The following is a 25,627-nucleotide window of genomic DNA, read 5'->3' as shown; positions in this document are numbered from 1 at the left end:
GAAAGTGAATGAGTTGGTCAAGAGATGAATTAGTAGCTTTGCCACCTATGGCAGAGGGAGAGGAAGGCACCTCTCTATTCTTCTATATGTGAGTTTTCAATTACACAATTAAATGCACAATTAGGTATAATTACTAGTGCTCAGGAACCGCAACTATTCATAATAGGCATGTAATCTACTGCAGTCACTGTTTATACTGCCTAGCCCCTCTTCCCTAATAATTATGGAATGCTTCCACATTTGCATTGTTGCTATGGAAATCATGTTTGGAGCTGACAAATGGCATTTGGGTTGGAAAAGTTATAGCATTTCTTTTTTGGGTACCAAAGTTTTGCAATCCTGAGAAGAGCTGCCTCAGCCATTTCAACTGAAGGGTCTAAGTTCACCCATAGCCAGTGTTGGGTTTCTACTGGTTCGCCCCGGTTTGGGTGAACCGGTAGTGGCAGCGGCGGGAGGCTCCTCCCACCCACCCAGACGTCGTCAAAAATGCTCTGTGCACGCTCAGAAGCTTCTGCACATGCGCAGAAGCACTGTGCGCTGATAGCAAATCGGAAGCCCTGGGATTTGAATCCTGCTACTGCCCATAACGCTCTACGTTAGGGCTTGCTTAAGCATGGTTTATTGAGTAAATCACAATTGGGAGGGCTCGCATAGCCATCCAAGGCTGACATAAGCAAGCTTTGGAGAGCAGAGGACTCTTCAAGGAGGCTCAGGAGGGTAATGGGTAAGGTGATAGAAAATGGCTGGGACTGGCATGTATGGGCAAGTTCATGATTTTCTTGTTTCAGGAGGGTGTTTTTGGAGTTTTCTGTTGACCGTGCCAACTCTGTTCTGGCATTTCCTTCCCTGAACTGGCCCTTCCCCTCCCCTCCCCTTCCCCACTCCTCCCCTCCGTTTCTCCTCTTCTCCTCCCCTCCCACTCTCTTCCTCCTCCCTCCCTCCTCCCTTCCCTCCTCCTCTCCTCTCTTCCTTCTCCCCTCCCTCCTCCCTTCCCTTCCTCCCTCCTCCTCCCTCCCTCTTCCCTTTTCTCCTCCTCTCCCTCCCTCTCTTCCTCCTCCCTCCCTCCTCTCTCCTTCTCCTTCCCTGAACTGGCTCAGTATGATTGGAAATAATCCCATTTACTTTCAAATCACTGTGGTCAGACAAAGCTGTATGCTTGCAAAAACAAAAAAAATAAAAATAAAAATAAAAAATGGACTTGAAGGCCACTTGGCTATGGGTCCTCAACTTGACTCCCTCGTATGAAGCTATGAACAATGGTTTATAGACCTTAATGTCTAATGTTTAGGTATATTTACTCATGTAGTATGGCTGTAGTACAATCATGTATCCTCGTTATCTTCTTTACTCCACCCCCTTATTGATATGTTGTCGTTGGTGGTGGTGATGATGATGATTCTGTTGCTTTGTGTGTACACTGAGAGCTTCTGCACCAGAGATAAATTTTTATGTGTCTAATCACACTTTGCCAAATAAAATCATCTCCTCTCCTCCCCTCTCCTCTCCTCTCCTCCCCTCCCCCTCTCTTCCTCCTCTCCCCTCTTCTCCTCCTCCCTTCCCTCCTCCCTCCGCCTCTCCTTTCTCCTCTTCTCCTCCCCTCCCACTCTCTTCCTCCTCCCCTCCCACTCCTCCCTTCCCCCTCTCCTTCTCCTTCCCTTTTCTCCCCTCCCTCCCTCCCTTCCCTTCCCTCCTCCCTCCTCCCTCTTCCCTTTTCTCCTCCTCTCCCCTCCCACTCTCTTCCTCCTCCCCTCTCCCCTCCCTCTCTCCTTCTCCTTCCCTGAACTGGCTCAGTATGATTGGAAATAATCCCATTTACTTTCAAATCACTGTGGTCAGACAAAGCTGTATGCTTGCAAAAACAAAAAAAATAAAAATAAAAATAAAAAATGGACTTGAAGGCCACTTGGCTATGGGTCCTCAACTTGACTCCCTCGTATGAAGCTATGAACAATGGTTTATAGACCTTAATGTCTAATGTTTAGGTATATTTACTCATGTAGTATGGCTGTAGTACAATCATGTATCCTCGTTATCTTCTTTACTCCACCCCCTTATTGATATGTTGTCGTTGGTGGTGGTGATGATGATGATTCTGTTGCTTTGTGTGTACACTGAGAGCTTCTGCACCAGAGATAAATTTTTATGTGTCTAATCACACTTTGCCAAATAAAATCATCTCCTCTCCTCCCCTCTCCTCTCCTCTCTTCCTCCTCTCCTCTCCCTCTTCTCCTCCCCTCTCTTCCTCCTCCTCCTCCCCTCTCCTTCTCCTTCCCTTTTCTCCCCTCCCCTCCCCTTCCCTTCCCCACTCCTCCCCTCCCCTCCCCTCTTCCCTTTTCTCCTCCTCTCCCCTCCCACTCTCTTCCTCCTCCCCTCTCCCCTCCCTCTCTCCTTCTCCTTCCCTGAACTGGCTCAGTATGATTGGAAATAATCCCATTTACTTTCAAATCACTGTGGTCAGACAAAGCTGTATGCTTGCAAAAACAAAAAAAATAAAAATTAAAAAATGGACTTGAAGGCCACTTGGCTATGGGTCCTCAACTTGACTCCCTCGTATGAAGCTATGAACAATGGTTTATAGACCTTAATGTCTAATGTTTAGGTATATTTACTCATGTAGTATGGCTGTAGTACAATCATGTATCCTCGTTATCTTCTTTACTCCACCCCCTTATTGATATGTTGTCGTTGGTGGTGGTGATGATGATGATTCTGTTGCTTTGTGTGTACACTGAGAGCTTCTGCACCAGAGATAAATTTTTATGTGTCTAATCACACTTTGCCAAATAAAATCATCTCCTCTCCTCCCCTCTCCTCTCCTCTCCTCCCCTCCCCCTCTCTTCCTCCTCTCCCCTCTTCTCCTCCTCCCCTTCCCCTCCTCCCCTCCCCCTCTCCTTTTCCTTCCCTTTTCTCCCCTCCCCTCCCCTCCCTTCCTTCCCCACTCCTCTCCTCCTTCCCCTCTCCTCCTCTTCTCCTTCTCTCCCTCCCACTCTCTTCCTTCTCCCCTCCCCTCCCTTCCCTTCCTTTCCCTTTCCTCTCCTCCCCTTCCCCTCCCCTCTCCCCCCCTCCCCATCTCCTTCCCTTCCCTCTCCTTTTTCTCCTTCCCTTCCCTTTCCTCTCCTCTCTTCCCCTTCACCTCTCCTTCTCTCCTACACTCCCCTTATCCTATCCTATCCTATCCTATCCTATCCTATCCTATCCTATCCATTGTGTTAATAGAATATGTTAGCCAAAACCAAATGAAGCCACATTATGACTGAGCTCACAATAGAACAATGAGTAGAATATCCAAGCCACTCCCCACTGAAGATAAAGAGGGCAGATCTAGAGATCTAGAGATCCAGGCTATGCTGCCCCACATCTCCTCCTCTTCTCAGAATCTTGCTGTCGCTTCCTAAAATTTGTTTCTTTAGGTACGAGCTTCCCTGTGTCTAATGAGAGGACTGGTCCCAAGAATGATTGCTTTCTTTAAAAAGGCCCTCAAGGACACTAGTGAGCTGAGCTGTCCATAATAATCATTCCAATTTAAAAAAACTAGCAGTGAATCTCATTCACTGAAAAAGTTAATTAGGAACTGCTTTAATGCAAAGTACCAATTTCTAGAAGAATACATAAAGTAGCTGAACTCTCATAATTATGACATAATCGGTTGTCAAGAGAAAAAAAGGGCATTAAAACAGATCTCAAAAGCTTAGGACTTTTCATTTTCTTTTAAGTTATACTATGAAAGACCAAAAAATAAAATAAAATTGCCTTTTATTGCCTCTGGCTATTGTGTGAACCCAACCCTTTGTGAAACCAGAACGAACAAACCACAATTTAAGAAAAGATTTGATATATTGGAAATAATAAATAGCTGTTCCTCCTGGCAATATATATATATATATATATATATATATATATATATATATATATATATATATATATATATATATATATATATATATATATATATATATATATATATATATATATATATATATATATATATATATTTTACTGGAGTAAAATAAAGCCAAAAGGCTAGTGGGATGATATGTATGTTTATGGGAAGGGAATTCAAAAATCTCTTTGCAAGAACAGAAGTGATTTGATGGGCTGAAAAATATACTGAAAGGGAAATAAGAAAACACAGGAAAGAAAGAGGAAATGTTGATCCTTCTCAAAGCCTTCCCATTTCTAAAAAAGAAAGTGACAAAGGATCATTGGTACAATTATAAGGTTCGGCTTCTCCTAATTTGTTGCGTCTCAACCACGGGTTCCCCATACTTTTCAGTTCATCAATCCTTCGTGAGGATTCAGATGGTTCATCGGCCTCCAAACATTAGGTGAAAATAATTTAATAAGTGCCAAATTTAATTAATAGTACCACAAATAATAATGAATAGATACAACTCAAGGCTGTTTAGCTACTGACCATCCAACCTGGGTAACACTGTCTCACCACTGACTACCTCGCCTTCGGGACCAAGGACTAGCATGGAGCTCTACAGAGACCTGGAAAGATTAATTGATCCCCAATCAACCTTCCATCATTTATCAATCACTTGTTGACTCCCTGACATTTACTGACCCCCCCTTTTGACCGTAGGCCATTTATCGACCCCTTGGATAATCACATTGATCCTTGGGGTCAATATTGACCTCATCGCGAACACTGCTCCCAGTGGTAACATATTAAATTAATCCCAAAGAAATGTAGCTTCCTACAATTGATTAATTGTTCTAACTGTCAGGAAATTTCTCCTTAGGTCTAAGTTGCATCTCTCCTTGATTAGTTTCCACCCATTGCTTCTTGTTCTACCCTCAGGTGTTTTGGAGAATAGTTTGACTCCCTCTTCTTTGTGGCAACCTCTGAGATATTGGAAGACTGCTATCATGTCTCCCCTAGTCCTTCTTTTCATTAAACTAGGCATACCGAGTTCTTGCAACCGTTCTTCATATGTTTTAGCCTCCAGTCCCCTAATCTTCTTTGTTGCTCTTCTCTGCACTCTTTCTAGAGTCTCAACATCTTTTTTACATCGTGGTGACCAAAACTGAATGCAATATTCCAAATGTGGCCTTACCAAGGCATTATAAAGTGGTATTAATACTTCACGTGATCTTGATTCTATCCCTCTGTTTATGCAGCCCAGAACTGTGTTGGCTTATTTGGCAGCTGCTGCACACCGCTGGCTCATATCTAAATGGTTGTCCACTAGGACTCCAAGATCCCTCTCACAGTTACTACTATTGAGCAATGTACCACATATATGGTCCCTGTGCATTTTGTTTTTTTGGCCTAAATGTAGAACCTTACTTTTTTCACTGTTGAATTTCATTTTGTTAGATAGCGCCCAATGTTCTAGTCTGTCAAGATCTTTCTGTTTCTTGAGCCTATCTTCTGGAGTGTTGGCTATTTAGTTCAACATAATACGAATATAATCTTGTGATATAGTCCCATTTGTATTTTTGGAAAGATAGCATTCTGACTTTGGAGCACGAGAACCGATTTTTGTGAGATTTGATAATCGCATAAGATTTTTCCTTTTTTCCAACTTCTTCACTAACCCCTCTTATTGATATCATTATTATGATTATTCTCACTCTGTGTTGCCTTGCATGTATATTGAGAGCTTTTGCACCAGAGTCAAATTTCTTGTGTGTCTAACCACACTTGGCCAAGTAAAGTATTGAGTTTGGTCCTCATTCCATTTTAATTTAGGGAGGAGGAAGTCAAGGAATGCAGTTGTGGGCATTCTGGTTTTGATATTGCCAATTTGTCATTATTGTTGTTGTTGTCAGTTGCGAAGTTGTGTCCGACCCATCGCGACCCCATGGACAACGTTCCTCCAGGCCTTCCTGTTCTCTACCATCCTCTGGAATCCATTTGAACTCATGTTTACTGCTTCAGTGACTCCATCCAGCCACCTCATTCTCTGTCGTCCTCTTCTTCTTTTGCCCTCAATCGTTCCCAGCATTCGGCTCTTCTCCAGGGAGTCCTTCCTTCTCATTAGGTGGCCAAAGTATTTGAGTTTCCTCTTCAGGATCTGGCCTTCTAAAGAGCAGTCAGGGTTGATCTCCTCTAGGACTGACTGGTTTGATCGCCTTGCAGTCCAAGGGACTCGCAGGAGTCTTTTATCATAAAGAGCATAAAGAGTCATTATCACAAAGAGCAGCTATTTCTTTGAAGGGTTGTGTAACCTAAAGTCACTATATTTATACTTTGCCTTTTTTGTAACCAGGCAAGTTGACCAACTTGGCATGGGATGAGGAACCTCTCTTCATTCTATGCCTTGCAATAACCAAAAAAATCTTGGTTTAGCCTAGGTTCAATCACAATTCTAAAACAGCCTGATTGGTCTGGTGCACACATAACCATGACGCCAAAAGTGCCAGAAGAACACTCAAGGCATTGCAATAATTCTCTTTAAGCACTCCAACTGTATCCAAGAGCTTTCACAGAAACATTAAAAGAAGAGCTATACTGGATAAGTTGCTGTTATTGCAGATATATTGTCTTCTACAGGGCCTAAGAATCTAATTATAGAAGTGTTTGTTCCAAGATTGAAATCTTGAGTCCCTCCCCCACCCCCCACCCTTCCATCCTTCATCATAATGGATTGTTTGGTGCAACCTATTTTTTTCTGTACTGACATAGCAGTCTTGCTGGTTCCAGGATGTTGGTCCCAGTCTTGCTGGTCAGAACTTACCAGCTTCAATTCTGACATAATGTCTGGATTTATAGATGAAACCGTATAGTAATTGAGCCTAATATGTGCCCCCACTACCACCACAGAGATTGGCCAGAGTTATCCAGTAGCACTATATTTGAATTGGGCTTAAACCTGCAGCTTCAGTTTCTGAAATATGGAATAGAGATCTTGAAGTGAGCACCAGCATACAGCAATCTGGTTGCAGTCTTCCTTACTGGTTGTGTGTATACAACACTCAAGTTGATTCCTGCATTAATCTTTTTTTTTTAATTTGCCCAATCCTGAACTAACCCAGTGGCTTGGGTTAACACAATACATTAGCCATACACATTGTAATTAAGGTTAAAATTGTAATAACCAGTGTTCCTATTTTGGACTCTTTTACTGACAGATTGTCTGAACACACTATGCCCATTCTCAGAGAAGGTGAAATATTCTATGCCCAGAAGCTTGGGTTCATTGAATAAAACAGGAGTCTCCAAACTTGGCAACCTTAAGACTTGTGGACTTCAACTCCCAGAATTCCCCAGCCAGCATGGAGCTTGCCAAGTTGCCAAATTTGGAGACACCTGCCCCCCTGCCCACCCCCGAATAAACCATGGTCAAACTACATTGTGCAAACACATCCATTGGATTGTATGATCCCAGGCCATTGGATTAATTGAGCCCAGTTAACCCTGCCTTCATCTACTTTGCGTTTTATAATTTGCAATTGATGGGATTCTTTATTCCCCACATTGGCCTGGGCCAAAGTCCACAACTTGCTGCTTCCTTTATTCAGTTTGCAACAAGAAGACCAGAGGAAAACAATTGCATCTTGGTGTTCTTCGTCCTCCAGCTTTCTGTTTCCATTTGCTTTGTATTGGGAGCGATTGAATACAACATAATGAAATAGATTTTTGGAAGCAGACAGAGTCAAGGATGCAAAACAGCTTTGTATCTCTGGATAGATTGCTGGGGAGCTATCCAGAGTCAAAAAGGAAGGGCCATTGCTTTTCCATAGCTTGATGGGCAACCATTCTGTTACTATGAGGGCATATTACCATTCCTGCATAAATATCTTCACCTGCAATTTTAAGTGAAACCTAATTGTCAGCAATTTAACTGCTGTTACTAAAGAAAGCAATAATCAGGACATACAGTCATCTTCATTTAAAGCCAATTAAGCTATCAGCTTGCGCCTTCCCATCAAGATACACAGTAGCTTAGTAGTGGCAATGCCAAATGTGCAGGCAGAACGCTTTCTAGCAGAAGATTGTTACGCGGAATAACAAAATTAGCAGGTGCTCATCTGCAGCAATTTGTTTCGCAATCAAGCTTGCAATTATTTTTTTTCCCAGACTCTTAAAAGGGTTCTAGGCTAGTTATCCGTTAGCCGGTTCGGATGTTGGCTTTGTTCCCTTGGGAGGCGATAGGAGCTGAAGTCCGCCTTGGAGACACCTGGTTGGAGGAAGCTCTCTGTGGAACTTCTCCAATGGCATAGATCTGAAGAGAGATTCAAGGCGTTACCAAATATACAGATGATCTCTCTCTCTTTACGTGTTCTTACCCTGCAGCCTTATCTCTAATTGAGGATTCACAGTCTCCCTCCCTCCCTCGTAGATATGTTTCCCCAAACTCCTAGAAAATGGATGGTTAATGCTATTCCCACAAATAAGAGGGCTCAAGAACCCAAGATTACACATGGACTTTCTGGGATGGTACCAGAAGTTTCACTGATTCAGAAATGTTACTTCTGGTGCAGCTTAATTAAATGAAATCTCCACCGAGCCCAAGGCATATAGCAAATGAAATCACGCAGTTCAAGGATAATGGCCCATTGGGATGCAATTAATCTCAAGGTTGTTTTGGTGCTGAGCTCTAGTAGTCACTTGGGAGATAAAGGGAGATAATGTAGTGTTGCACAAAGGGTTAGTTAAATATAGAGTAGCCAGATGAAGTGTCTCCAAGGCCTTGACTGTTAGTGGCTTTCCAGGACCTTGGCTGATTTTTCACTATCTACCTAAATATACAGTATTAGGGATTGGATTTAATACTTTTCTTTCTGCAAAGCTGGTTCTTCAAGACCTCCGTGAAGCCACCAAGCCAATGAAGACAGACTTAAGGCTTACGAACAATCCAAGTACCATATGAACCTTTTTGAGTCGGTGCTCTCCATGTGATAACAGCATCCATCATTCCCCAGCAATAACAGCAAAAGCAGTTCTTCAGTCATCCCTAAGGCAGGATGCTTTAAACTAGGAATTCAACAAGCAAGCCATAAGCCATAATAATTAGTTTTGCATGTTTCCATTTTATATTGAACCAAAATCAAGGGAACTTTTGTTACACATTAAACAGACTGGTGAGTTAGATGGGAGATCCTTCAATAAGACAAAGGCTCCTGTTTAGAGAAAGGGAATCTTTAGATCCAGCTCACCAGAGGTAGCACCTTAGAAACACTGCCTTGTTCTGATAGTGTATCAGAGCTGTGGTGGCGCAGTGGTTAGAGTGTAGTACTGCAGGCTACTTCTGCTGGCTGCCGGCTGCCTGCAATTTGGCAATTTGAATCTCAGCAGGCTCAAGGTTGACTCAGCCTTCCATCCTTCCAAGTTGGGTATAAAATGAGGACCCAGATTGTTGGGAGCAATAGGCTGACTCTGTAAACCGCTTAGAGAGGGCTGTAAAGCACTGTGAAGTGGTATATAAATCTATTGCTGTATCTCACAGGATTGTATTTATATATGCAACTGCCAGTTTTCAAGCAATGAGAAATCAAGTTACACAGTTGCCTGTACTCTCTGTTGCAGAGTTGACAAGGAAGCCAGCTGTTATCTGGAGTTGCTAATATTTTATTACTTTCTGAATCTCACATTCCCTTTTTAATTTATTTATTACATTTATTGGTCGCCCATCTTACCGTAGAGTATCTTTCGGTAGCTTACAATATTCAAAAGTTAAAAGTATACAATACTGTAAACAATACTGTAAAATACAAATACACAACCCTTATTAAAAGATGGGGAGGGACAGAGTAGAATGAGAAGGGGAGGTGAGGTGAGGTGAGATTTCAATCATCCCCAATGTGAAATTTCCCCACTGAAGCTCCAGGCCAATTGGCAGAGCCACGTTTTTATGAAAGGTCAGGAGGATGGGAGCTGACCTCACTCCAGGGTGCAAGATCTTCCAAAGGCAGGGGTGGGCTGCTGGGGGTTTGGGAGAACCTCTAGCTAAGATTCTGTGTAGTTTGGAGAACCCCCAAATCCCACTCCTGGCTGGCCCCTCCCCGAGTCCCCACGTGGCCCATTTTGGATGCAGGTAAGTGCAGGGGGTGTGTGGAGGCTTGGGGAGGGCAAAAAACGGGCCTACCAGAAGTTCTGGAAGCCCGTTTCTGGCCTCCAGAGGGCCTCCAGAGCCTGGGGAGGCCATTTTTGCCCTCCCCGAGGCTCATGAAAAGCCTCCGGAGCCTGGGAAGGACAAAAACGCCCCACCCTGCCATGGTGCAGGAGGCTGACTAGGCCACACCCACCATGGCAAGGGGCAGAGGACCCCTTGCTAAAATTTTTGAAGCCCACCCCTATCCAAAGGGTAAGTGCAATGACAGAGAAGGCTCTTCTGGACCCTGCCAGCTGGAATACCCTGACCGATGCTTCCTATGTCGGCACGGGTAGGGCGGCCCAATCTCAGTGGGATGAGACTTGTATGCAATCTGCTACAGATCTCACAATGTTCTGTTCGCTGAACAAGGCGGAAGAATGGAGGCGAGGCAGGGTAATAGTTCACAACTGTTTATTTAACTCTCTAACAAGCTAACAGTGACTCGCTGGGTTCGCTAACAACCTTGGAGAGCGAGCGGGCATTTCTGAGGCACTGACAGCTCTTTTATACTGAGCTGTCAGTGGCTGGGCCAATCAGGGCGCTGATTTCCCGCCAGCTGGATGCCGGCAATCCGCTGCTGTCTTTTAGTCATGTGATCGCCGCCCGGATATAACGCGCAACTCTTCTAATACTGCATGTAGCAACGGTTATTTTCTGTCACTGTAAGCAGAAGCAGGTCCTGGCTTGGAACTGGCATAGCATTTCATTATCATGATTAATCTGACCATGTTCACTCTTCTGGGGCCTCCTTCAGATGTGCTGAAACTGCAGTTTACCAGATGTGTGGGATGCTAACTCTCACTAGGCCCAATCCCCACGGAGCCACCTATGATGGGCGCTGTACTCCCAAGAGCAACAGTTGTGGGAAGCTAGACTATGGCAAACCATTTTAATGGTGTTAGAGATTAATTGCCAGCTTTTTTTTAACCCTAGGACCCAGAGGTGGGCTACATCAGGGGTCTCCAACCTTGGTCCCTTTAAGACTTGTGGACTTCAACTCCCAGAGTCCTTCAGCCAGCAAAGCTGGCTGAGGAACTCTGGGAGTTGAAGTCCACAAGTCTTAAAGGGACCAAGGTTGGAGACCCCTGCTCCAGAGGCCCTCTGGAGGCTGGAAACAGGTCTTACCAAACTTCTGGTAGGCCTGTTTTTCACCCTCCCCGAGCCTCCGCGCACACTCTGCACTCACCTGCATCCAAAATGGGCCTGAGTGGTGCTCCTGGTTCCTGTAGGTGACCCTGAGGATACAGATAAACCTCCAAGTGCTTCAACGGCCCTCTCAAAGGATGCAAATGATCAGCTGTCTGCAAGGAGTATAAATCCTTCCATTCCCCACCATCCTGTCAGAGCCGAAGAAGCTTCTTGGATGAGAAGCCAAACGTCTTCAAAAGAAAAAACAAGAAGGTCCAGTTGCCTCCTGAAAAAGCACCTTTGGGACAGTCATGACCTGGATGACCGAGAATCTCTTACAGACTCTTGGATTCAAAGGAACAAGCTCCTGGGGACAAACCCAGGTTTATCACTTTGGGGACAATTGTCTTCTTTTCCTCCTCTTGGCAATTGAAGCATCGGCCCATTGGTGCTCATTTCCACCGGTGCCATTTGCCAGCGCAAACACCCTTTTCTTTGCCTTGTGATGGATCCCCCATAAATCCCTCCCCCCTGCTTTGGAATATATTTCTTTGACAGCAGCCAATGAATCACGCCAACATCTCTGTTGGTTGTGACTAATAGCCCATAGGGTTTCTTATTAATTCTGCGGTAGACTTTGCTGCTTTCTTATTCTGTGTAACGCTGTGCAATAAAGAATTCTTTGTCTGCCTTTCTGGTCTCTTGTAGGTTGCAGCTTTGGAGAGACAGATATTTGACTTCCTGGGTTATCAGTGGTTGCCGATCCTGGCTAATTTTTTACACATTATGGCCGTCATTCTGGGTATTTTTGGCACCCTTCAGTACAGATCCAGATACCTCATGCTGGTAAGTATAACATCCTACTCCCTGGGTTTTTTGTTTTGTTTTTTGTTTCTTTTTTCCAAAATAGTGAAATATGTTGGATTGTTGCTTTGTGTAAATTAGGGCGTGTCAAATTTTTCAACTTCCAAATGTTGTTGTTACTCTCGAAGTCATGTCTGACCCATCGCGACCCCATGGACAACGTTCCTCCAGACCTTTCTGTCCTCTACCATCCCCTGGAGTCCATTTAAGCCAGGGGTCTCCAACCTTGGCAACTTTAAGCCTGGCAGACTTCAACCCCCAGAATTCCCCAGCCAGCTTCGCTTAAAGGCTTAAAGTTGCCAAGGTTGGAGACCCTGCTCCAGAGGCCCTCTGGAGGCTGGAAACAGGTCTTACCAAACTTCTGGTAGGCCTGTTTTTCACCCTCCCCGAGCCTCCGCGCACACTCTGCACTCACCTGCATCCAAAATGGGCCTGAGTGGTGCTCCTGGTTCCTGTAGGTGACCCTGAGGATACAGATAAACCTCCAAGTGCTTCAACGGCCCTCTCAAAGGATGCAAATGATCAGCTGTCTGCAAGGAGTATAAATCCTTCCATTCCCCACCATCCTGTCAGAGCCGAAGAAGCTTCTTGGATGAGAAGCCAAACGTCTTCAAAAGAAAAAACAAGAAGGTCCAGTTGCCTCCTGAAAAAGCACCTTTGGGACAGTCATGACCTAGATGACCGAGAATCTCTTACAGACTCTTGGATTCAAAGGAACAAGCTCCTGGGGACAAACCCAGGTTTATCACTTTGGGGACAATTGTCTTCTTTTCCTCCTCTTGGCAATTGAAGCATCGGCCCATTGGTGCTCATTTCCACCGGTGCCATTTGCCAGCGCAAAAACCCTTTTCTTTGCCTTGTGATGGATCCCCCCTAAATCCCTCCCCCCTGCTTTGGAATATATTTCTTTGACAGCAGCCAATGAATCACGCCAACATCTCTGTTGGTTGTGACTAATAGCCCATAAGGTTTCTTATTAATTCTGCGGTAGACTTTGCTGCTTTCTTATTCTGTGTAGCGCTGTGCAATAAAGAATTCTTTGTCTGCCTTTCTGGTCTCTTGTAGGTTGCAGCCTTGGAGAGACAGATATTTGACTTCCTGGGTTATCAGTGGTTGCCGATCCTGGCTAATTTTTTACACATTATGGCCGTCATTCTGGGTATTTTTGGCACCCTTCAGTACAGATCCAGATACCTCATGCTGGTAAGTATAACATCCTACTCCCTGGGTTTTTTGTTTTGTTTTTTGTTTCTTTTTTCCAAAATAGTGAAATATGTTGGATTGTTGCTTTGTGTAAATTAGGGCGTGTCAAATTTTTCAACTTCCAAATGTTGTTGTTACTCTCGAAGTCATGTCTGACCCATCGCGACCCCATGGACAACGTTCCTCCAGACCTTTCTGTCCTCTACCATCCCCTGGAGTCCATTTAAGCCAGGGGTCTCCAACCTTGGCAACTTTAAGCCTGGCAGACTTCAACCCCCAGAATTCCCCAGCCAGCTTCGCTTAAAGGCTTAAAGTTGCCAAGGTTGGAGACCCCTGATTTAAGCTCACACTGACTGCCTCAGCGACTCCATCCAGCCACCTCATTCTCTGCCGTCCCCTTCTTCTTTTGCCCTCCCTCATTCCCAGCATTAGGCTCTTCTCCAGTGAGTCCTTCCTTCTCATTAGGTGGCCAAAGTATTTGAGTTTCCTCTTCAGGATCTGGCCTTCTAAAGAGCAGTCAGGGTTGATCTCCTCTAGGACTGACCGGTTGGATGGCCTTGCAGTCCAAGGGACTCGCAGGAGTCTTCTCCAGCACCAGAATTCAAAGGCCTCAATTCTTTGGCGCTCAGCCTTTCTTATGGTTCAACTTTCACAGCCATACAGTGCAACTGGGAAAACCATAGCCTTGAATATATGCACTTTTGTTGGCAGGGTGATGTTTCTGCTTTTTAGTATGTTTCCAAACATTAAGGGTTCCTTAAAAGTTGTGACGTGCCTTGGGGATTGTAAAGATATTTTGGTTACTTTAATATAATTTAGATGTGCCTGGTAAGTGCCCTGTTTCCACGAAAACAAGACCTCCCCGATTCTGGCTTTTGAGCACATGCGCTAAAATACCCCCCCCTGAAAATAAGCCCTCCCCGAAAATATTTAAACACATGCACAGCTGATCCCCACCATTTCCTCTGGTTAGGGTTAGGGAGACAGAGCTGGAAATCAGGTAAGATGGCAAGAGGAGCCCAGTCTTGTTCCATGTGCCCCAAAATAATAAGACCTCCTAGAAAATAAGGCCGAGCGCTTATTTCGGGGTTCAAAAAAATATAAGACAGGGTCTTATTTTCAGGGAAACACGGTAACTATATAAATATCATAACTTTTTAACATTTTATTTGTTTCATTGACTGATGTATTTATGCTGCCAGTTTCTTAGCGCGATGAATACATAAAACTAGACTTCCAATCAGATACATTTCAATCAAAATTAAAATAATTAAATTTCACTTTTTACGACTCTGTGGTCAATGGCTCAGCGGTTAATAATGCTAAGCTGGAGAGAGCTGACAGCCTGGGTTTGAGACCCAAACTCTGTGCAATGGGCGAGCTCCCATTACTTGCCCCAGCTCCTACCCACCTAGAGGTTGGGAAGCATGCAAATGCAAGGTGATTAATAGGTACCACTTCGGTGGGAAGGTAACAGCATTCCGTGTGCCTTTGCTGTATAGCCATGCTGACCATATGGCCACAGAAATTGTCTTCAGACAATACTGGCTCCCTCGGCCAAAAAAATGGAGATGAGCACGAACACAAAGCCAAACAGCAGCAGTGCAGCTCACCAGCTCAAATCCCTAGAGTTGGGCATGATTGGGCATGATTGGGTACCCTAGAGTTGGGCATGATTGATAGGGAAACTTTTACCTTTACCTATTCAAAGTAGAGTCCGGGCAATTGGACGGAGCTGAGCATTTACTGGCCGGATGCCCTTCCTGATGCCTATCCAGAGTTTGCAGCAGATGTTTTTTCTTTGTGTCCTAGGATAGAAACATCGGCTGCTACCTAGGATTGAACTCTCAACCTTCCAAGTGGGAGGGGAGCATCATCACCACTAGGCCACAACGCCACTCTAATCAAAAATAAAATAATTGACATGAAACACCTGGATAAACAACCTGGATAAACAGTGTTTTTAGAGCCCTCTCAAGAAAACAAGTCAAGAGATGATTTGATGGCTAGTTGTAATACAAATTTGGTATTAAGTAGGAACCTAAGATGTAGTATCCTGGTCCATAACCATAATGTAGAGTCGGGTGAAATCCAGCAGGTTCTGATAGGTTCTGGAGAACCGATAGCGGAAATTTTGAGCAGTTCGGAGAACCGGCAAATTCCACCTCTGGCTGGCCCCAGAGTGGGATGGGAATGGAGATTTAGCAGTATCCTTTCTCCAGGAATGGGAAGGGAATGGGGATTTTGCAATATCCTTCCCCTGCCATGCCCACCAAGCCACGCCCACAGAACCAGTAGTAAAAAAAATTGGATTTCACCACTGCATAGAGTGCAGAATGACTGGGGATATTGCAATATTGTGTTGATAGTAAAGCTGCCCAGAGTTACCTTGTGGCAAGATGGGCAGCAAATAAATAAATAGAATAATAAAGCAAATCAATTTTGGAAAGTTAGGTTTCAATGATTAAAAAAGGTCCACTTCTTTTTGGAATCTTGGTTCAGATTCTTAAGTTTAAATCTTCAATGTGTGTGTTGTGTTTCTGCAGCTGGATATATTTAGGCTAAGAACCATGGAGAACAAGCATATACTGTATCTCCAATTGTTTTAATAGTTTTTTCTTTTCCCCCATTGTATGTCTTCAACCTGCCTCTTTCTCTCCCTCACTAGTATGCTGTGTGGCTCATTGTCTGGGTTGGCTGGAATGCATTCATCATCTGTTTCTACCTGGAAGTCGGACACCTTTCACAGGTAATTACCTCTCTAATCACACCCAGAACTTGCCCTTCTCGAGCCATCGGTCCACCCAACAGCTTTCCATCCATCACCTTTCCAGCAGCAATTGCTCCTTGGGATAGAGATTTAGAATTCAGGAGAAGATCGCAGGTTGTAAATACTTCCGTGTTCCTTTCAAATTAACTCTAAACACACACACACACACACGGGCAACTTCTTCCAGTGCTGACATTAACAGATCCGATTTGGCACGATACTAGGAGACCCCTGGGAGACTTGCTCTGTTGCTCTGTGTTATAAATAAATGAGGGTTTGGCCTCTTCAGGTGTTCAGGCTGTGTGGGGGTTTTCCCCACCCCCCTTCTCTCACTGGGGCATTTCTCTTTTATGTCATGCACAGGTTTTGCAAGTAAAGACAAATCTCTGTTTGAAATGCAGTGCTCACATAGCACGTTGACACAAACCGCTCTGTTTTGTAAACAGATGGGCTGATCCACAAGGGAAGATGGGGGGGTTGGGAGGGAAGGAAGAGAAATCAGGTTGTATTTATATGGGAGCAGTATAAATGCATTGTGTGTGTGTGTGTGTGTGTGTGTGTGTGTGTGTCATCAGGATACTGTACACCGATTAAATCAGGTTCCAAGGAGATCATCATTGTGAATTCATAGCACACTGAAACCTTTCAGGGTTATAGATTCACGGATCTCGTATGTCATTTTAGGAAAGGCCTTGCTGCCTGTTTATGGTGGACAAGGGGGAAATGCCTCTTCTAATTACTATTAAATTGTATCTGTCAGGCGCAAATAACCAGGAGCATTTGTCGAGTTCAAATCACAGAACAGTTATTTATTTACAAGAATCTAGTCAACTTAATGATCAAAGCGAAGTTGGTGCTAGGTAAGGGTCAATTGAATTCATGGGCAAGGGAGCTGGACTTGGCTCTCTTGTGGCAATGCAGTGACTCCAAACTGATGACACATTTAACTCCGCCTTCCAATTCAGGCTGTTCTCCTACGGTTTCTCAACCTTAGCAACTTCAAGATATATGGATGTCAGTTCCCAGAATTCTGGGAAATGAAGTCCACAGATTTTAAAAATTGCCAAGGTTGCAAAACATCCTTTTATTCCAAGCCCAGCTTTTAAAAAATCATTGTTTATTTTTCTGGCATTGCTATTGCCGTCATTATCATTATTATTTAAACAAAGACTATGCCATCTAATTCTGTGGAGAAGTTTATAATAACCAGAAATGTTGAAGTCCAATATGTATTGAACCAGTTTCAGGGCTAGAGCAGTATGTCCTGTCATCTTCCATGGGTTGAGGATGACACCACAATCTCATTCGTGTCTTTTAAAGTTTGAATTAGAGGTGAATGAGAAACATGAATGCAGAGTTTCCAGGTCCAACTTCTCAAACCCATAAAGAAACCAGAAAGCAGCCGTCTGGAGTTTTTCTCTTTTGTGGCAGCATCGGTAAAGAGGAGTGTATGTTCATTTCAAGGAGAAAAAGTATTTGCAAGAATGCCTCATGGGTAAGGAAGAATTGGGCAACAGTCTTCTCCAACACCAAAGTTGAAAAGCTTCAACGCTCTTTTCATTTTTCTTTGTTAAAGTCCAACTTTTGCTTGCCTAGAAAGCCACAGAAAATATCCCCTGGCTTGCACAGCTATGATCTTGTAGGTGCTAGAATATATTTTCCAAGGCCTTCATGGCTTCTTAACGGAAAACAAATAAGGTAAGGCAAGGTTTCAGAAAGAATATGTGTCTAAAACAGCCTGCACACACACACAGACACACACACACACACACACACACCCCAGACGTGGGTTTCAGCAGATTCTAGTTCTGACTAGTTCTGGAGATTTTGACTGGCCCCGCTCCCATCTATTCTCTGCCTCCCAAGTCCCAGCTGATTGGGAGGAAATGGGGATTTTTCAGTAACCTTCCCCTGAATTGGGGAGGGAATGGAGATTTTACAGTATCCTTCCCCTGCCATGCCCATCAAGCCACACCCACCAAGCCATGCTACGCCCACCAACCCACGCCCACAGAATCGGTAGTAAAAAATTTTTTGAGACCCACCACTGACACAAACCTCCCCAAAGGCCCTCCATGCCAACCTGGAAAAAGAATCCACAACTAATTCTATGAGGTCATAAAGACAATGTTGCACCCCACCACCCATTCCCTCAAAATAAACGTGAATCCTTTCCAGCCAGGTGTAAATAAAGTTTTCGACTAGACCAGAGGTCTGCAAACTTGGCTCTTTTAAGACTTGTGGATTTCAACTCCACAAGTCTTAAAAGAGCCAAGTTTGCAGACCCCTGAACTAAACTATTGGACAAAGAATTTTCAACTCTCAACTTTTTTCATAATTTCCTTTCGATTCAAAATTTAAGGGAGACTAAATCCCTTTGCAGAATTCTTTTCTTCTTTAGCTTCTTTAGCTAAACATACTGATCAGAGGCAACCAGGCTGGAAGAGGGCCCAAACATGGTCCTTGCTGACTCTGTATTTTCTTGTGTCTGATAGTTGGAGGACAGGGAATGGTGGCGGAATTATAAGATAGCTGGCTTCTAATTTATCTAATTTGTCATTCTCCAAAGAGCAAGGATTATGGGTGCGTTGTATGCACCTCCTAGTACTTAGATAAGATCAATACTGTGTCAGCTTACAAGCTACTCTACAAATTAGGGATCCTGGCTTGCACAGAAGGCACTAAAACGTGACCAGTACTGTTGTGGCATGGATGGGGGTAAGGCTGCTTATGGGGGTCTACTCATTTATTATCTTAATGGAAAGTATTATGTGAAAATCTTGATTGACCTACCTAAGCTACGATGTGTAGCAAAAGTCAGTATTTTTGAGCTTATCAAATCAGTTGGCCTCTGTAGGGTTCGAAATTGGCAGATAGTACATGGAGTATCACAATGCACACTGTATTCCTGTGGTTTGTACTGTGATGCTCTGCCCATCATCTTCCTAATTTTAACACTCATATCATCCTGGGTGTCCTTGCTTCTGATGACCGTTTCTCTTCTCTTTGTGTAGCATGGTTTACCTCAAAAGGATTATGAGTATGTACCGTATTTTTCCAAGTATAAGATGCACCTTTCCCCCCCGCCCCAAAGTGGGTAAAAATTTAGGTGCATCTTATAGACTGAATACAGGTGTTTTTGACCTCCTGAACCCTCCGTGCATCGCGTTTTCACCCTCCCAGCCCCCCAGAAGAACTCTGCAGTGCTCCACACTGCTTGTTTTCACAGAAAACTGGGAGGGTGAAAATCTGATTAGCGGAGGCCAAAAACTACTTTTTTCCTTCTTTTCCTCCTGTAAATTTAGGTGCGTCTTATATTCCAGTGCGTCTTATAGTCCAAAAAATATGGTATATATTCCCCCCCTTTATAGCGGTCCAAACGTCACTGCTGAGTTCATCTTTCTCCCATTTCTGTAGGATCGAGACTTCATCATGACCTTTAACACATCACTGCATCGCTCGTGGTGGATGGAGAACGGTCCTGGTTGCCTGGTGACCCCTGTGATCAGCTCCAACCTGGCCTTAGAAGACCATCATGTCATCACAGTAACTGGATGCTTGCTCGATTATCAATATATTGAGGTGGTGAGCAGTGCAATGCAGATATTCCTTGCGGTAAGTAAGTGGTACCAGTATCTCTTCTTGGGTTAGGTTGGCCTGGGGTGAAATGCGCCTGATCTAGTAGCAATGGCGGTGGGTGGTTTGCAGAACTGGTAGCAAAAATCCCTCCCCCCCCCCACTGAGCTGCGTGATCATCAGAGGTTTTTTTTTTACTTTTAAAAGCATTTTTTCTTCAGCCAAAAAAATGCTTTTAAAAGTAAAAAACAAAGCCTCTGATGATCGCGCGGCTCAGCTGGGATTGTTAGAGCCTTTTAAAAGCATTTTTTCTACAACCTCTTCGGCCAAAGAGGTTGTTAAAAATGCTTTTAAAAGGTTCTGACGATCAGGCAACTCAGCTGAGATTGCCAGAATCTTTTAAAAGCATTTTTTTACAACCTCTTCGGCCAAAGTGGTTGTAGAAAAAAATGCTTGTAAAACTACAATTTTTTTTAAAAAAGTTGGCCACATCCACCCAGTCACATTACACCCCCCCCCCCACCAAGCCATGCCCACAGAATCGGTAGTAACAAATTTTACCTTTCACCACTGGTTTGGCCTCTCCATCACTTCTAAAAAAACAAAACAGAACAAAACGGAGGCACTAAAGATTCCACGGTTAGTTTCGCTGCAGAATTCACACCCATTTGAACGAAAACACAAAACTGGCTCCTGATTCCCAGAAAATTTATCTAGAAAAATATATACAGTATCTATCCAATATGGATATCAGGTTCCACTCCCTTGGTGTTTTTCAGGCTTTCTACCATTTTTTTAAATAAAAAAAAAAGCAGATGTTTTAATTTTAAAAAACAGCTGAATGGGAAGCTGACATTTTGTAGCTCCAATATCCTTCTGTCAATCATTGTCTTCTTCTCTTGAAGTAATGTTCCCACTGAAGTTTACCTCGGCCCTCACCCTCCTAGGTTTTTGAAATGCTATTAAAGCTGACATTTCCAGCATGGCTCTGGGATCAGAAATGCTCCATTTGATCTCTCCTCTAGTATGTAATTTTGTCTAGGAGTCCTGTTAGCACTGCCTGGGGTATTTTGGTATACATTTCCTAGGTATTTGTTTTTAATCAGGATACCGCCTTGGGTACATATGCTGCTCAGAGTCAGTTACGACTAGAGCAGCATATTAAGCTGAAGAAAGTGAAGGAGAGCCCTCCTCCATCTTGAATAGATTGGATTGCAAGACTGAGGCCAGCCTTAGACAGGGAACACAACCAGATGAGCTAATGCTACTTTATTGAAAGACTAAAAGTAAAGGTTTCCCTGTCAGTCGTGCGGCTCTAGGTTACACTGCTCCACTCCATTTCTTGGCTGAGGGAGCCATCGTTGTCTGAAGACAGTTTCCATGGTCATGTGGCCAGCATGGCTATATGCCAAAGGCACACAGAATGCTGTTTCCTTCCCACCGAAGTGGTACCTATTTATCTACTCGCATTTGCATGTTTTCGACCTGCTAGGTGGCCAGGAGCAGAGGCAAGTAACGGGAGCTCACGCTGTCGCGTGGTGCTCGGGTCTTGAACCCAAGCTATCAGTTCTCCAGCTGACAAGCTCGGTAACTTTAACTGCTGAGCCATCGTTCATTAACATCAATAGAATCTTGCAAGTCTGAAAGTACAAACCTTCCGAGCGTGATAACTTAGGGAGGGTCCCTTCTGAGTCTGTTTCTCCACCCACGGGACAGCTGTGGGCTCTGCTGTCTCTTATTTGATCGTTCCCTAGGCAGCATCTTTTTCCCCCATCTCCCAAGGTCATTCACATATACCATCATAGGTGGGGAACCGATGATTCCCAGCAGCTCCGGTCAATATGGCCACTGATGATGGATGAGGGCAGCTGTGTTTCAAAAAGCTCTGGAGGGCACAGGTCCCCTCCCCCCCTGCATAAAATTGCATGGTTTATTCAAGGTACAAACCATACAGCATGTAATTTAAGTTGTCATGTGAACTTTACAACTGTGTTATGTTAAGCAGGTTTAAGGATTAGTGTCAAGGTTGTGACTGGCGAACCCAACGCAGCAAGCATGGACGAGATGATCCTATCTCTTAATGCAAAACTTTATTGAGTACACCATTTCAGCACAGAATGAAGGCAAAACCAGCTTTGGCTAATTCCCAGGCAATTCAGTATAATTAAAGTATAGAATCCTCCCTCCCTCCTATTAGTGCAGGTCTCATTGTCCTCATTGGCTCAGGCTGTAAGAAGCCTGTTATTAAAACACAGCTGCCTGTAATTACTGCAGGTTCTAGTCCCACCAGGTCCAAGGTTGACTCAGCCTTCCATCCTTTATAAGGTAGGTAAAATGAGGACTCAGATTGTTGGGGGGGCAATAAGTTGACTTTGTAAATATACAAATAGAATGAGACTATTGCCTTACACACTGTAAGCCGCCCTGAGTCTTCGGAGAAGGGCGGGATATAAATGTAAAATAAAAATAAAAAATTGAGTATCAGAATATTGTTGTGAGAAGATGTCTTGAAAGTCTGGCAAACAACTGCTGACGTGACCTTGGGTCTCACTGCTTGATTGCTTGATGTTTAAAATCCACGTTCCAATTCCCCCTTCCCTCTCCCAGGGGTGAAATGCTCCCGGTTTGGACCGGTTCAGTCGAACCGGTAGTGATGGTGGCCAGTGGTTCGAAGAACCGGTAGTGATGGTGTCACGAGGCTCTGCCCACCTGCCCAGTCGTTACTTCCTGGTTTTAACCAGGAAGTAAACTTGCTTTTTTACCCTCTGCGCATGAGCAGAAAGGTTTGCGCATGCGCAGAGGGTCCAAGCGTGCATGTGGCGTGGTGCATGCACTTCCAAACTGATTGGGATCTCCCCATAGTCCATTGGCAAGCTGAGAAACAATAAAAATGAAAGCAGCCTGAATATGCTTTGAAGCCTGACAATTAGTTTGTTAAATGAATCCTAGTGATCAGTCAAAACTGCTTCCGGGTAAATCACTAAAAGTCTGCAAGTTCCTTTTCCTCCTTCCCTTTGCAACTTTCCCTTTGCTTTTTATTCTGAGGGTGATAAGCGATTATGTCGAGCCTGACTGATGGCTTACTTCTTTGAGCCCATCTCACCCGTTCTGTTTTGCTCTTGTTTCTAATATTGTACCTAAAGGACCAGCATGGTCAAAAGTTATTTGAGACAGCAGCGGAGTTGTAAATGGAAGAAATAAACTTGGCCGCCCGAGCTTTTCCCTCATCAGTTTAAATTATTGAATCCTAGTCTGATGATAATCGGTACATTTCTTTGCTTTCAAATCATTAATTCATGTTTCTCTCTTTTTCCAAACATGTTCTCTGAAGCTATTTGGATTTGTTTACGCCTGCTATGTCAGCAAAATGTTTATGGAGGAGGAAGACAGCTGTAAGTATCCAGTTATCCCCCTGAATAAATAGGAATGTCGCCCCTGCTTGAAATATTAGAGTGATGCACAAGTGACTTGTCACTGGGGCTGCCAAATTTTTAAGAATTCGGTCAGCCATCACCATGAGTAAAAGTTTTTAATATTTCACTTTCTGCTGTGTAAAGATTGTCGTTATTTTTCTCTCTCTCTCTTTTCCCTTTCTTGTATGTTTATGTAAGTTAAAGTAAATGAGTGGTGCCATGGCCTAGAGGTAGAGCCCTCGGCTCACAATCAGGAGGCTGTGAGTTCGATCCTAGGTAGCGGCAGATATTTCTCTCTCTGGGCACAATGAGTATATATCTGCTGAATATAACTCGGCATTGGTGACAGGAAGGGCATCCGGCTAGTAAACACTCAGCTCCATTCAGTTGCCCGACTCCACCCCCATGCAAGGGATTACAGGGTTATTAAAAGACAAAATAAGTTTATGTAACTCTTAATTTACGGGACCGCCTACTGCTACCGAATACCTCTCACCGACCCGTGCGCTCTCATAGAGAGGGTCTCCTCAGGGTGCCGTCAGCGAGGCAATGTCGTCTGGCGACGCCCAGGGGAAGGGCCTTCTCTGTGGGGGCTCCCACCCTCTGGAACGAACTACCCCCCGGACTTCGTCAGCTTCCGGACCTTCGGACCTTCCGCCGCGGGCTTAAAACATACTTATTTAATTGTGCAGGACTGAGCTAGATTTTAAATTTATGGGTTTTAATTGGGTTTTATTTTTATATTTTAATTAACGGGCTTATAGAATAAGTTTTTTAATTGTTTTTATATTGTATTTATGTGTTTATGTGTTTTTTAAGTGCCTGTAAACCGCCCTGAGTCCTTCGGGAGATAGGGCGGTATATAAATACGATTAAATAAAAATAAAAAAATAAAAAAATTAATACAGGTAATACATGACCTTCCACCCCTGGAGGAAACTAATCAGGGACAGAAGCAACTTAGAACTAAGGAGGAATTTCCTGACAGTGAGAACAATTGATCAGTGGAACAACTTGCCTGCAGAAGTTGTGAATGCTCCAAGAAGTTTTTAAGTTTTTAAGAAGATATTGGATAACGTTTATCTGAAGTAGTGTAGGGTTTTCTGCCTAAGCAGGGGGTTGGACTAGAAGACCTCTAAGGTCCCTTCCAACTCTGTTATTCTGTTCTACCAGTAATCTTTTTCACTCTGTTCTGAGCAGTTGCCACATTTTCTAGTTGTTTATCAATTTCCCATTAATTAATTTCTGTTAAACCATCTTCTCATGCTTTTTCAAGCAGGATTTCTATTTCATCCCAGTTTTTTTTCACTTTTTCCTTTTCATTTATTTCCCTGTCTTCTCCAAGAAATGAATAAATATCTTCTCTTGACTCTACGGAGATTCTCAATCATTCAGGTCATGGTTGTCCCAAAGGTGCTTTTTCCAAAAGGCAACTGGACTTTCTCGTTTTTTTTCTCCTTTGAAAATGTTTGGCTTCTCACCCAAGAAGCATCTTTAAGAAGAACTGAAGAAGCTTCTTGAACGGGAAGCAAAACGTTTTCAAAGGGGGGAAAAACTGAGAAAGCCCAGTTGCCTTTTGGAAAAAGTACCTTTGGGATGTTCTCTTGAATCCTAAGCCGTTTTTTTCCCCCAGAAAGATTGACCTTCCAGACAGAGGCTGATGATATGGTTTGACAAAAGTTCCAATAGCATAGTGGAAAATTAAAATCTTGGTGTGAAATAAGGAACTTCTTACTTAATGCGAGAAGCGGCTCTTATATATTTGAATCCCAGCAGGGGCTCCTAACAGCATAGGCGCTGTGTGATTTGATACCAATGAACTTTATTAATAAGCTTTACACATGAAAAGACCTATTCATGGGTGGCAAATTATAAGTATTAGCACACTGTCTCTTCCAGCTCTGTGGGCCAAAAGTGGTCCTCTTATGCCTGTTTTCCTTCCCCCCCCTCCATCCCCCATGGATTTTGAGAAAGAGCGCTTTGGTTTTTGACATTCATTGATTTATTTTCAAAGCTAATAAGACACTCCATTAAAAAGATGAGATGGCAGTCCTGGCTGCAGCAAATTTAATATGGAAAATACATTAAAAGCATATTTGAAAAGCTCAGATAAAGCAGAATGACAAAGAGATGGGTGGAAAGTATCAGTGGGGGCTGTATGTTTTGCTAGTTTTGATAGATAAAATATCTCATTTACCACTAGGTAAATGGAGTAAGAAGGGGCGCGGTGTCTCAGTGGCTAAGATGCTAAGCTTGTCGATCGGAAGGTCGGCAGTTCAGCGGTACGAATCCCTAGTGCCGCGTAACGGGGTGAGCTCCTGTTACTTGTCCCAGCTTCTGCCAACCTAGCAGTTCGAAAGCACCTAAAAAATGCAAGATGAAAAATAGGGACCACCTTTGGTGGGAAGGTAACAGTGTTCCGTGTGCCTTTGGCGTTGAGTCATGCCAGCCACATGACCACGGAGATGTCTTTGGGCAGCACTGGCTATTTGGCTATGAAACGGAGATGAGCACTGCCCCCTAGAGTCGGGAACGACTAGCACATATGTGCAAGGGGGACCTTTACCTTTACCTAAATGGAGTAAGCTTGGATGCTTTCTCTTTATTTATGCCTTTAAGATCTT

The 25,627-nt window shown here is 43.8% G+C and overlaps 1 protein-coding gene across 2 annotated transcripts in view; it reads left to right on the top strand.

Moving 5' to 3' along the window:
* Nucleotides 1–25,627, top strand: part of NKAIN1 (sodium/potassium transporting ATPase interacting 1) — a 46,203-nt gene that overhangs the window by 9,880 nt on the left and 10,696 nt on the right. Inside the window, exons 2-5 of one of the 2 annotated variants that reach the window (XM_058196257.1) lie at nt 11,886–12,023; nt 15,913–15,993; nt 19,432–19,629; nt 22,922–22,982. In XM_058196257.1, the coding sequence (XP_058052240.1) occupies nt 11,886–12,023; nt 15,913–15,993; nt 19,432–19,629; nt 22,922–22,982 (478 nt within the window). Of the gene's footprint in view, nt 1–11,885; nt 12,024–13,106; nt 13,245–15,912; nt 15,994–19,431; nt 19,630–22,921; nt 22,983–25,627 lie in introns of both variants that reach the window. The other variant, XM_058196256.1, reaches the window with a different exon arrangement.

Source organism: Ahaetulla prasina, chromosome 10 (assembly GCF_028640845.1).
Source record: "Ahaetulla prasina isolate Xishuangbanna chromosome 10, ASM2864084v1, whole genome shotgun sequence".
NCBI lineage: Eukaryota > Metazoa > Chordata > Lepidosauria > Squamata > Colubridae > Ahaetulla > Ahaetulla prasina.
Note: the sequence above shows the minus strand (reverse complement) of the source record. Positions and strands in the feature narration are given on the sequence as shown.